This window comes from Asparagus officinalis, chromosome 4, assembly GCF_001876935.1.
Source record: "Asparagus officinalis chromosome 4, Aspof.V1, whole genome shotgun sequence".
NCBI classification, from domain to species: Eukaryota; Viridiplantae; Streptophyta; class Magnoliopsida; order Asparagales; family Asparagaceae; genus Asparagus; species Asparagus officinalis.
The window spans coordinates 12,688,387-12,702,530 of NC_033797.1; the positions used below are offsets into that span (position 1 = coordinate 12,688,387).

Below are 14,144 nucleotides of genomic sequence, written 5' to 3' on the forward strand. Positions count from 1 at the left end.
CGGACTGCATACGAGAGAGAGAGAGAGAGAGAGAGAGAGAGGATTTATATAATTAGGGTTTTGGAAAATTAATTAAAAATAATAGTCATCACGAAATAAATTAAATAATTATGTGAAAATTATCTACACATTAAAACGTACTAGTTGTAGTAATACAACCGATAATACGCAATAGTAGAAATAATACCACAAATTGTACAATTAAACGAGATTAATTAATAAAAATATAATTTCTTATATTTAAAATCAAATAATTATGGAATAATTTTATACACAGTAAAACGTACTAGTTAAACTAATACGACAGATAATATGTAACAGTAGAAATAATACAAGAAATTATACAAATAATACGTAATTAATAATACACCGTATTATACAAAAATATACGTAATAATAATAATAATACCACGTATTATTCAAAATGACATGTAACAACATCGATAACGCAACTGATAAATTTCATAAATTTTCACCGCATAAAATTAATTTATAAATATTAATATCATTTAAATAATATAAAACTTAGACTTTAAATCATAGAAAATTGTAGAAATTCAAGAAAAATACAAATACTCTTTTAAAAATTATAATTAAATATTTTAAAATACTAAAAAATTATTTTAACTAGTATCAAAAATTCATGGTCCTTACAAGATATTTGGAGGCCTCTCGCCAATCTAATCTACAAGTTGCAAAAAGAATTATGTGGTATCTAAATGGGACTTGTGATCATGGTTTGTTTTATTATTCATCTAACAATTTTGATGTTGTAGGCTATTCTGATAGTGATTGGAGTGGAGATCATGATGATCGTAAAAGTACTTCTGGCTATGTTTTCAATTTTGGCACCACCGCATTTTTATGGTCGTCGAAGAAGCAGTCTATTGTTGCACTCTCAACTTGTGAAGCGGAGTATGTAGGAGCTGCATCAAGTGTTTGTCAAGCAATTTGGTTGCGTAATGTGCTAAGTCAGATTCATATTCAAGTTGAATGTCCTATAAAGATTTATGTTGACAACAAGTCCACAATTGATTTGGCAAAGAATCCAGTCACTCATGGAAGGAGCAAACATATTCATACTCGTTGCCATTTTTTACGAGACAATGTTGAGAAGAATGAAATCGCGTTGATTTATTGTAAGTCTGAAGATCAAGTTGCGGACATCCTCACGAAACCTTTGAAGTTTGAAGTTGAAGCGCATGATGGGAATGAAGACCTTACATAATTATGATTAAAGGAGGATGTTGAAGTTAATCCTAATTCTAAAAGGATTTGATTTAGTTATCTCTAGAAATTATAGTCATATTAGAATTCTATAATGAAACACTTTGTAAAGCCTTTAAATAGGCATTCATGCATCCTTCTACCTAAGAGAAAAAAGTGGGGGAAAAAGACTGTCTGAGTACTGTAGCAATAGTAACCGAGAGTTAAAAACAACTTTTTTATTTACTTCTCCCACTATATTTCTCATCGCATATATTATACTTCTATTTACTTTGCCGTTGATTGCTCCAACATTTGGGAGCGTGAATTTGCAAACATGATAGATTTGAGGACTATACGTGCAAAAGTTCCAAACTATAAATATGCTAAAAATTAGGAGGGTTTGATAACTCGGGAGTCAAACGAGTGAGATTTTTCTCTCTTTTGACACATTATCCAAAATGACTCATATAAGATCGGGAGCTTATCAGACCCCACTTGTGCTACGATACAATGAGAGACACTAGTAGAGCTTTCTTTTATTTGTAAAAATCCAATTTTTCCAAGCCACGAGCTTTGATCCCTCACAAGTCCCAATCAGAGAAAAATAGCCAAACCCTCCTCTTCCTCTGAGCGTCAACAATCTATCCACAGATTGCAGCAGCTCCTGATGATTTTAACCTCAAACCAAGGTTCCCCACGAATCAAAGAGAGGAAAACAAGAAAGAAAGAAAACAATGGCAGCTGTTGCTGCAGCAATCTCTCCAAACTCTGCATTTAAGCAGAACTCCCCCTCATTTTCGAGTGCAAGCAATCAATTTGTCGGTGGATTCTCAAAAAAATTCAATTTTGATCAGAAATTTGGAGGAAGAAAGAGGGATTTGGTGCCTTTGGTGGTTGCTTCTGCAAGTGAGAGTAGTCTCAGGAGTGGAGATGGGAGGTTTTACTTCAATTTCACGGGATTTCCTTTCCCACTTGGGCCATTTCTTAACAGGCAAACAATAAGAACTGAGGTGGGTGAGATTTCTTCCTTCATTTTTTGTAAAATTTGTAATTTTTTATGGGTCATTGTTATTTTGTGGTTATCTTTGAACCTAATTTACACTTGGAAGCGTCGCTTTATACCATGAGTTAGATTACTTTGTTTGTCATTTTAGCATTTGGTAACATTTTTCATCTTGAAGTTATAAAGGCCTTGTGCTTACTTTGCTTAAGTTGCCCATCAGTAGTTTCACAAGTTTATTCTCTTTGTTTTTCATTGTTCTCTTATGTGTTTGCGTTCTCATGTATGGTAAATCATAACAGCTGAACACGGATTGATGCATATGCTTGCAGATAATTCCTATTCCTTGTGGAATATTTCTGCATTCAACATTAAATTAGGACTTTATTTAGAGGAAATGGGAATGTAAAATTCGTAGGTGCGGCTTAAAGGCTGAGAAAAAGGTACTCTAAAATGTTTATTGTAAGGATCTCTCTATTGCACATTTATGTGTGTGTGTGTGTATGCATGCGTGCGTGGGTGCATTGGGGTAGTTTGTATATAGAATTATGCCAAGCTATGTTCAACAATTGCATATTACAGTTCACATTAGTTGTCATCTTGATCATGTTTCTGTTTACATATTTACCTTACACATGTGGTTCGTGTGTGCGTGCGCGCACACAATAGCGTAGCCAGGATTATTTTTTGCCCTGAGCGAAAAATAAAGGGATTGTGTCGAGCAAGAGGAAGTAGAGGAGGCCGATGTTGGCGATTGTGTCGAGCACCGTCAGCCTGCGTTTGGGGAACACATTGTCGAGAAATCTGTGGCTACGGCCGAGGGCTGATGGGCCCAGCAAGATCCCTCCCTGCACTCTCTCTCAGGGAGGGATATATATTTTTACTTTCTTGCCCTAGGCAGCTGCCCAGGGCAAGCCTTGTGTGGCTCCGCCACTGCACGCACATCTGTGTGTGGTTGCACGTGTATGCATGCACGCACGTGCGTGCATGTGTGTTTTGATACTTTGTATAGAATGATGCCAAACTATGTTCGACAAATTGCATCTTAAAATTCACGTTAGTTGTCGTCTTGATCATCTTTTTGCTTAACAAATTTACCTTAAGCATGTGGTTCATGTGCTACCATAATGACTATGATGCAAAATGAAACTTGTAGTCCTGAAGATCGAGATGATATTTCTTCAATTTTCCATTTGATTTGAGACTCTCTCTCTGTCTAGAATGCACATATGTTTACAATTCCGATAACTTGACTTCTTTCTCATATGATATTCTGTTATAAGGCGGTCAAAGATAGCATATGGCTCTTTGAGCAAGAGCAAGCTTTGGGATTCAGCAGTGTCTCAACAAATATCCGGATGACAGTTGTTAAACTAAAATCTGGAGGGTTATGGGTCCATGCACCTATTGCACCAACAAAAGAATGCATTCAGGTTACTCTGATGCCCTATTCTACTTTATCCACATTTATTCTTGTAAAATTTCAGAAATGTGACAATTAAATGAAAATCTTTTATTTGCTACATGGTCCTATCTGCAAAATCACATTGATATCTGAAATGTATTCGCAAATGTAAACTAACTTTTTCCCTTAAGCTCAAAGTGTTACTTAACAAGTTAAACAAATAAATGAGTTTACTTATTGTCATGTCTTTGGTGATTAATTTTGCATCTTGTAATGCGTGAAACGAAACAGCTTATAAAGGAGTTGGATGCTCCCGTTGAACACATTGTTCTCCCTACATTTGCATATGAACATAAAATCTTCGTTGGGCCATTTTCAAGGAAATTCCCACGAGCGCAGATTTGGGTAGCCCCAAGGCAGTGGAGTTGGCCAATCAATTTGCCTCTTGAGTTCTTTGGAATTTTTCGTTCGAAAGCTCTAAGGAATGAGGATGATTCCACTCCATGGGCCAATGAGATTGAACAAAAAGTTCTGAGTTCACCAGAAGTTGGTAAGATCTTAAACTTTGTTATTCTTAATAGAGTAAATTTCACATAACACCCAAAACTTTGCGGCTCTTCCCACAAAACCCCTGTGAATTTTTTTGCCCCATAAAACCCAAGAACTTTCCCACAAAACCCCAAAACCTCCCCACAAAACCCCAAAACTCCAAAGATTCTCCAATCCTCCAAAGCTTCAAAGCTTTTAACTTTTCCCACGAAACCCCCCAAATAGAGAAGAAAAGAAGATGAGCCCCGGAGAAAACAAGGAAAATAAAGAACTGGACAGATAATAAGGTCCTCCAATTGCAATAGATACTTTTGGGGGTTTTTGTGGGAAAAGTTAGAAGTTTTGGGGGTTGGTGGAGATACTTTGATGCGTTGAGGTTTTTTTGGGAATTGTTCTGGGGTTTCAAATTTTTCTTCTATAAGAAAGAGTTATTGATTACTTGAATTTAAGCACTTCATATTACTTCCACAGGGATTGGACCATATGTGGAAGTGGCATTTTATCATAAACGTTCTCGAACATTGTTAGTAACCGATGCTGTAATATTTGTTCCGAGGCAGCCACCGGAATGCATTAGTAAAGAATCATTATTAGCTTCTGCAAAGAATGGTCTAGCAGTGAAAATCCTCAGCAAAGGAAAGGAAGTCCCTGAGGAGCCTGTAGTCGACAATAAAATGAACCGTCAAAAAGGTACATTCTTCCTTAAATCTGTTTCAGCCATTTCATACCATATCTATCGTCAAAAAGGTATAATTTGATAGACTATTTCCATTGCTTCTAGTCACATTTTTTATGTGTTTAAGATTTTCATAACCAGGTGGTTTTCTGTTGGTTCAGCACGAACAGTGGGTCATGAACAAGTGGATCTTTTTTGTATGTGCTTATATGACTGTTTATGTGTTGTTTGCATATATGCCCTCCGAAATTCAGCTTTTTGTTCAATTCAACCTAAACTTATAATTGGATCCCCTTAAAAAATACTGATATTGCTTCTGTAACTTTTGAAAGTATTGGAATTGCATTTAATACCCATGACATGCGTAGCAATGCAGCTGCTAGTCAAAAATGGACAAGCACTAGTGCACTACCTGTTGGGCGTGGAAGCCACTTGTTGTGCGCCGAGGAACCAAACCAAACACCGAGAGAGAATGCAACTCAAATCAAACAATAATGACACAAACTCAAACACAAAGTTTAACGTGGTTCGGCAAATTGCCTACGTCCACGGGGCAAGAATGAGAGGGGTTTTCACTATAGAGAAAGAGAGTACAAAATAGAGATTACAAGATCACTCAAACTAACATCTCAAATATAACCCTCAAATCTCTCACAAAACCTACAAACAATTTGCTCAGAACAGAACTCTCTTTTCTGTGCTCAAAACTCTCCTTCAAGCTACCCCAAAAGTGATTAATATGATCCAATAAATTCTAAACAAATCGTGTTCCTATTTATATAAAACAGGAAACCCAAACAGTGTAGGAAACCAAGCCCAGACCCAAAACTGCATCACGGTTGACCGCTGCGTCAGTCGTGGTCGACCGTGACAAACGACAGAAATAAAAAATGCACTACAGGGTCTCGCGGTCGACCGCCACGCTACTCGCGGTCGACCGCCACGCTACTCGCGGTCGACCGCAAAAAGTCCAGAGACTTTTTCAGGCTGCGTGCAGCGCCACTCGCGATCGACCGGCCAGAACTCAAACCTGTCCTTCGCTATTTCCTGAACTTTGTTGTTTCCTCTTCAATTCTCGACTTCGGTGAAGTTTTCCCAAAAGTGAGCCGATAACAACCAACCAAAATATCTCATTTGTTGCGTCCAATACGAAGTGAAACAAAATCACAATAACGGACTCAATCCACAACAAGTCGAGACTCAAATGAGAATGTGATCACTCTCCAAACATCGGGGTATCTACTCATCAAATCGGTTGCATCAAAAAATGACTGCCTACGTATCCTTTTGCCTAAGGAATCAAGCCTTCACGTAGTTCCCCAATAAACCTACAAATGCCCTCAATCAAATAGAAAAGTTCTCAACTCTTCACCAACAAATATACGGTTGATAGCTCTCCAAATGGCCCCAAAGTGAAACAAATCAAACACCTCCACCTGAGGTGAACCAATGGCTTTATCCAAATTATATCCACCAGTTACATTTGAATCAACCAACTCATCATCTGTATCCAAATCCAAATGATCCCCTAACTGTGTCACCTCAGCTGGAATCTCAAACGATGCAGTATGATCTGGAGTATGTGGAGTAATCTTCACCCAATGTAGAGTAGCATCACTCTCCACCCGCTGTGATATATCTATGGTCTGTCCAAAACTCTCCACCTGTTGAGAGTCAATTAGCTCCCTCATCGAAGCCTCAACCGAAGTGATACTACCAGACCAAACATCCAATGGAGTTTTACCTCAAATCGCAGCAGTCGACAACCTATGACCAAGATGACCCAAATATGTCGAAGCCTCAACACCAAAATCAATGCTCGACATCAAACTTCGGTCCTCCTCCAGCAAGGAACAACTCACCAAATCTGTCATCTCATCTCGTTGTCCTAAGATTTTCTTTCCACCGAAGTGTCTCAAAATACCGTGAGCTCGACTCAAATACAGAAACAAATCCCTCTTGTACCTCTCACCAAAAACAGAATGAAGTACCTTCACCTTTCTGCCAATATCACACTTCTTCAATCTATTGGAGACTACTAGGACCTTATCCAATCAGAATTTGGTTGTAATCCAAGCATGCCTAGAACAACCACCAACAAAGAAAAAACATCTATTACCTCGCAATGATGCCTTTTTGGAAGGCCCCCAAATACCCACATGAACTCCATCGAAAAGATCATTCATGCGGTGCATAGAGGTGCCAAACTTCACCTCGGTCTTCTTGCTCACATCAAAATGTTCACCGGACTTCAAACTGCAGGTCGATGCACCCTTTTCCAAATCAATACTGGAATGACCAAATCTCAAATGTTGCAGTCTAGTCGAATCAATAGAAGTCGTCAGCTCTTCACCTGTCACCATATTCCCAATCAAATAGTATAAGTTATTTTTCTTGAAGCCCTTCATCAAAATACGAAAGTCTTCCACAATCTCGAGAATCATGTCCTCGATACGAACTCTAAAACCCTCTCCAACCAAAGCACCAATCGAGATCAAGTTCTTTCTCAGAGAAGGAACATATCTCATACCATGTAACTCTCTAACTATCTCGTCATACATATTGATGCGAATTCTTTCTATCCCAAAGATCTGACATGCACGATTGTCACCCATGTACACCACACCACTCTCCAGCTTCTCAAAACTGACGAGCCATTCCCTTCTACGGCACACATGATAGGTTGCACCACTACCAACATCTACTCGGATTCCTCCGAATAGCAACCTGTGGGACTAATAGAAAGCGAATAAACAGATGAGTCAGAAAGATTATCATCCGATATAATGATGTTCGCTTCTGATGATGAATTCTTCCCTTTTCTCTTCTGCTTATTCTTCATCCAAGCATTGGGCTTTGGACAATCTTTCTTCTAATAACCAGTCTCTTTACACCAAGCACACTAATCTTTACCAACTGTAGGATGCCCTACTCTGGACTGTGACTTCTCATTCTTTCGGTTTGGATTCTTTCCTCTTGCGATCAATGCATCTGCTGTTGTGTCACTTGTAGACTCTTTATCTTTCTTTCGAAGCTGATAATTCACAACTGCAACGGTGATCTCACTATACGAAAGGAACGTCTTCCCATTAATTAGGGTAAGAACAAAGGTCTCATATTCCTCATCTGATAAGGAACTCAACAATAACAAAGTTTTGTCCTCATCCTTTATCATAACATCCACATTTGCTAAATCCGCAAAAGCTTCGTGTAGTGGTTCATGTGATCACTGATGGAGGTTTTCTTTTTCAATTAGAAGCGATAAAACCTCCTCTTCAAATGCAAGCGATTTTCCACACTCTTGATCATATACTTGCTCTCAAGTGTCTCCAAAATCTTCTTAGCCGAAGTCTCATTCATCACATCACTCTTGATCATATACTTGCTCTCAAGTGTCTCCAAAATCTTCTTAGCCGAAGTCTCATTCATCACATCATACTTTAAATCTTGAGTCAAACAAGATCTAATTACACCACACGTCGTTCTGTTCATCTTCTTCCAAACATTCTCATCAATAGCATCTGGCTTAGATCTAATTACACCACACGTCGTTCTGTTCATCTTCTTCCAAACATTCTCATCAATAGCATCTGGCTTACCATCCAATTTCAAAGTATTTTTTAAATTTTGCGCGTTCAGCGCATTCAAAACCTCACATCTTCATAATCCAAAATTGTTCGTGCTATTAAACTTCTTCATATCTATCTTCGTAGAGTGGATATTCAAATTTTGAATGGTCTTCACGCCAGAAACACCACCCTCAACACCCGAAGTACCTTCTTTCCCAGTCATCTTCCTCAACACACCAAAAACAAATGCGGAACAAACTGAAGAATAGATCCAAAACTAAGAAAAGATAGAATTTTTACCAAAAAGATCCCACTTTTAACTCCAAACGAAGCCCTAGTCGAATTTTTAAAGTGATCTACCCCTCCAAATAGCCCAAGCATAGCCCGAGTTCTGATACCACCTGTTGGGCGTGGAAGCCACTTGTTGTGCGTCGAGGAACCAAACTAAACACCGAGAGAGAAGGCAACTCAAATCAAACAATAACGACACAAACTCAAACACAAAGTTTAACGTGGTTCTGCAAATTGCCTACGTCTACGGGGCAAGAAGGGGAGGAGTTTTTACTATAGAGAAAGAGAGTACAAAATAAAGATTACAAGATTACTCAAACTAATCTCTCAAACAAAACCCCTAAATCTTTCACAAAACTCACAAACAATTTGCTCAGAAAAGAATTCTCTTTTCTGTGCTCAAAACTCTCCTTCAAGCTACCCCAAAAGTGATTAATATGATCCAATAAATCCTAAACAAATCATGTTCCTATTTATATAAAACATGAAACCCAAACAGTGTAGGAAACCAAGCCCAGACCCAAAACCGCATCACGGTTGACCGCCGCGTCAGTCGCGGTCGATCGTGACAAACGACAGAAATAAAAAATATACTACAGGGTCTCGCGGTCGACCGTCACGTCACTCGCGGTCGACCGCAAAAAGTTCAGAGATTTTTCCAGGCTACGTGCACGTTCGCGGTCGACCGCAGCGCCACTCGCGATCGACCGGCCAGAACTCAAACCTGTCCTTCGCTATTTCCTGAACTTTGTTGTTTCCTCTTCAATTCTCCACTTCGGTGAAGTTTTCCCAAAAGTGAGCCGATAACAACCAACCAAAATATCTCATTTGTTGCGTCCAGTACGAAGTGAAACAAAATCACAATAACGGACTCAATCCATAACAAGTCGAGACTCAAATGAGAATGTGATCACTCTCCAAACGTCGGTATCTACTCATCAAATCGGTTGCATAAAAAAATGACTGCCTACGTATCCTTTTGCATAAGGAATCAAGCATTCACGTAGTTCCCCAAATAACCTCCAAATGCCCTCAATCAAATAAAAAAGTTCTCAACTCTTCACCAACAAATATACGGTTGATAGCTCTCCAAATGGCCCCAAAGTGAAACAAATCAAACACCTCCACCTGAGGTGAACCAATGGCTTTATATCATATCCACCAGTTACATTTGAATCAACCAACTCATCATCTGCACCCAAATCCAAATGATCCCCTAACTATGTCACCTCAGCTGGAATCTCAAACGATACAGTATGATCTGGAGTATGTGGAGTAATCTCCATCCAATGTAGAGTAGCATCACTCTCCACCCGCTGTGATATATCTATGGTCTGTCCAAAACTCTCCACCTGCCAATGTAGAGTAGCATCACTCTCCACCCGCTGTGATATATCTATGGTCTGTCCAAAACTCTCCACCTGTTGAGAGTCAATTAGCTCCCTCATCGAAGCCTCAACCGAAATGATACTACCAGACCAAACATCCAATGGAGTTTTACCTCAAATCACAGCAGTCGACAACCTATGACCAAGATGACCCAAATATGTCGAAGCCTCAACACCAAAATCAATGCTCGACATCAAACTTCGGTCCTCCTCCAGCAAGGAACAACTCACCAAATCTGTCATCTCATCTCGTTGTCCTAAGATTTTCTTTCCACCGAAGTGTCTCAAAATACAGTGAGCTCGACTCAAATACAGAAACAGATCCCTCTTGTACCTCCCACCAAAAACAAAATGAAGTACCTTCACCTTTCTGCCAATATCACACTTCTTCAATCTATTGGAGACTACTAGGACCTTATCCAATCAGAATTTGGTTGCAATCCAAGCATGCCTAGAACAACCACCAACAAAGAAAAAACATCTATTACCTCGCAATGATGCCTTCTTGGAAGGCCCCCAAATACCCACATGAACTCCATCGAAAAGATCATTCATGCGGTGCATAGAGGTGCCAAACTTCACCTCGGTCTTCTTGCTCACATCAAAATGTTCACCGGACTTCAAACTGCAGGTCGATGCACCCTTTTCCAAATCAATATTGGAATGATCAAATCTCAAATGTCGCAGTCTAGTCGAATCAATAGAAGTCGCCAGCTCTTCACCTGTCACCGTATTCCCAATCAAATAGTATAAGTTATTTTTCTTGACGCCCTTCATCAAAATACGAAAGTCTTCCACAATCTCGAGAATCATGTCCTCGATACGAACTCTAAAACCCTCTCCAACCAAAGCACCAATCGAGATCAAGTTTTTTCTCAGAGAAGGAACATATCTCATACCATGTAACTCTCTAACTATCTCGTCATACATATTGATGCGAATTCTTTCTATCCCAAAGATCTGACATGCACGGTTGTCACCCATATACACCACACCACTCTCCAGCTTCTCAAAACTGGCGAACCATTTCCTTCTACGGCACACATGATAGGTCGCACCACTACCAACATCTACTCGAATTCCTCCGAATAGCAACCTGTGGGACTGATAGAAAGCGAATAAACAGATGAGTCAGAAAGATTATCATCCGATATAATGATGTTCGCTTCTGATGATGAATTCTTCCCTTTTCTCTTCTGCTTGTTCTTCATCCAAGCATTAAGCTTTGGACAATCTTTCTTCTAATAACCAGTCTCTTTACACCAAGCACACTAATCTTTACCAACTGTAGGATGCCCTACTCTGGACTGTGACTTCTCATTCTTTCGGTTTGGATTCTTTCCTCTTGCGATCAATGCATCTGCTGTTGTGTCACTTGTAGACTCTTTATCTTTCTTTCGAAGCTGATAATTCACAAGTGTAGCGGTGACCTCACTATACGAAAGGAACGTCTTCCCATTAATTAGGGTAAGAACAAAGGTCTCATATTTCTCATCTGATAAGGAACTCAACAATAACAAAGTTTTGTCCTCATCCTTTATCATAACATCCACATTTGCTAAATCCGCAAAAGCTTCGTGTAGTGGTTCATGTGATCACTGATGGAGGTTTCCTTTTTCAATTAGAAGCGATAAAACCTCCTCTTCAAATACAAGCGATTTTCCATACTCTTGATCATATACTTGCTCTCAAGTGTCTCCAAAATCTTCTTAGCCGAAGTCTCATTCATCACATCATACTTTAAATCTTGAGTCAAACAAGATCTAATTACACCACACGTCGTTCTGTTCATCTTCTTCCAAACATTCTCATCAATAGCATCTGGCTTGCCATCCAATTTCAAAGTATTTTTTAAATTTTACGCGTTCAGCGCATTCAAAACCTCACATCTTCATAATCCAAAATTGTTCGTGCCATTAAACTTCTTCATATCTATCTTCGTAGAGTGGATATTCAAATTTTGAATGGTCTTCACGTCAGAAGCACCACCCTCAACACCCGAAGTACCTTCTTTCCCAGTCATCTTCCTCAACACACCAAAAACAAATGCGGAACAAACTGAAGAATAGATCCAAAACTGAGAAAAGATAGAATTTTTACCAAAAAGATACCACTTTTAACTCCAAACGAAGCCCTAGTCGAATTTTTAAAGTGATCTACTCCTCCAAATAGCCCAAGCATAGCCCGAGTTCTGATACCACCTGTTGGGCGTGGAAGCCACTTGTTGTGCCCTCCAAATAGCCCAAGCATAGCCCGAGTTCTGATACCACCTGTTGGGCGTGGAAGCCACTTGTTGTGCGTCGAGGAACCAAACTAAACACCGAGAGAGAAGGCAACTCAAATCAAACAATAACGACACAAACTCAAACACAAAGTTTAACGTGGTTCGGCAAATTGCCTACGTCTACGGGACAAGAAGGGGAGGAGTTTTTACTATAGAGAAAGAGAGTACAAAATAAAGATTACAAGATTACTCAAACTAAACTCTCAAACAAAACCCCTAAATCTTTCACAAAACTCACAAACAATTTGCTCAGAAAAGAACTTTCTTTTCTGTGCTCAAAACTCTCCTTCAAGCTACCTTAAAAGTGATCAATATGATCTAATAAATCCTAAACAAATCGTGTTCCTATTTATATAAAACAGGAAACCCAAACAGTGTAGGAAACCAAGCCCAGGCCTGAAACCGCATCGCGGTTGACCGCCGTGGCAGTTGCGGTCGACCGTGACAAACGACGGAAACAAAAAATGCACTACAGGGTCTCGCGGTCAACCGTCCCGCCACTCGCGGTCGACCACAAAAAGTCCAGAGACTTTTCCAGGTTACGTGCACGTTCGCGGTCGACCACAGTGCCACTCGCGGTCGACCGACCAGAATTCAAACCTGTCCTTCGCTATTTCCTGAACTTTGTTGTTTCCTCTTCACTACCAACTAAATATCTTTGTAACTCTTTGTAGGTATCATAAGTTATATACTAGAGAGTGGAAGTGAATTCTTAAATTTTGAAGAAGAAATTTGTAAGATCCAGATGATTGCACGAATTTCAATAGGGTTAATCTACAACTAGACTATGCACAACGGAAATTAGCATAAACCCTAGCTTGCATTTAGTAAACATAAACAAGTTTAGGGTTACTGATTAGCAATGCAGCCGTACACCCATGCAACAGACTTCTAGATATCACCACTTTTTTTTTATCACTTTTCTTCTTCTCTTTCTTTCCATGCAAAACGCATGCATTATATATTCATAATTATTGTGTATTAATCAAATTCCAATTCCTGTGATCAATTGTTTACAGGGTGGGAGAGGATGGTTCTCCAAATACTGTTCCTGGGTCCATCAAATTTGCTGGAGCCCACCGCCAGTTTTGATCAGATGTCAAGAAAGTTGATTGTTTCACCTATCGTCAAGACACTGGTTTTCAGCAAAGTCCCTGAAAAGGTGGGTGCCACTTGTCATCAAATTTCAATACTTCATTGTTTCTTTCCTGCATACCATATATTTCATTAAATATTACTGTATCAAACTTAGCATTGTGTAGTACCTATTATCTGGTCAAATCTCTCCTCTGAAATATGTAGCTGTTTGGGTTATGACCTAAACTAGTAACTTGGAATGCAGTGAGTTTTGGGGGGAAAAAGGAAAACTAATGGCCCATTCAAGAATAAAATGCTCTCCTTTTTAACATGTACTGTTGGATTTAATCTAATAAATCTATTTGTGGGCACATATGATTAATCAATGTGTATTGCTATCTTTCAGGATAACCCACTAAAGTGATCAATTAAGTTGGGTTAATTTGGTATTTAAATAAGTCATGAGGTTATATGTGCAGATACCAGGTTGTAATTGTAATTTATTGAGGGGCTAAATTACAAAAGTACAACATCTATAAATAAGGGGTTATGGTCCCTAACCTAGGGTAACATTCTCTAATTCTCTTCACCCCCATCTAAGAGAGATTCAGTTTTTTAGAGGAACCCTAAGGTTAGAAGATCATCAAAAACCCAAATCAAAAGATTTCATCCATGGATTCAGGTATAAGCTTCCGC

The 14,144-nt window shown here is 39.2% G+C and overlaps 1 protein-coding gene across 1 annotated transcript; it reads left to right on the forward strand.

Moving 5' to 3' along the window:
• Nucleotides 1,644-13,768, forward strand: LOC109836655. The gene is made up of 5 exons (XM_020404628.1): nucleotides 1,644-2,219; nucleotides 3,493-3,642; nucleotides 3,906-4,164; nucleotides 4,635-4,853; nucleotides 13,391-13,768. The coding sequence occupies exons 1-5, from the start codon at nucleotides 1,944-1,946 to the stop codon at nucleotides 13,600-13,602; spliced, it is 1,116 nt and encodes a 371-aa protein (XP_020260217.1). The 5' UTR covers nucleotides 1,644-1,943; the 3' UTR covers nucleotides 13,603-13,768.

What these genes read in the sequence shown, in the direction of transcription:
- LOC109836655 (XM_020404628.1), top strand. Translation starts at nt 1,944, where the DNA reads ATGGCAGCTGTTGCTGCAGCAATCTCTCCAAACTCTGCATTTAAGCAG. An exon ending in CAACAAAAGAATGCATTCAG is followed by an intron (nt 3,643 to 3,905) that starts GTTACTCTGATG and finishes GAAACGAAACAG; the next exon opens with CTTATAAAGGAGTTGGATGC. An exon ending in TAAAATGAACCGTCAAAAAG is followed by an intron (nt 4,854 to 13,390) that starts GTACATTCTTCC and finishes AATTGTTTACAG; the next exon opens with GGTGGGAGAGGATGGTTCTC.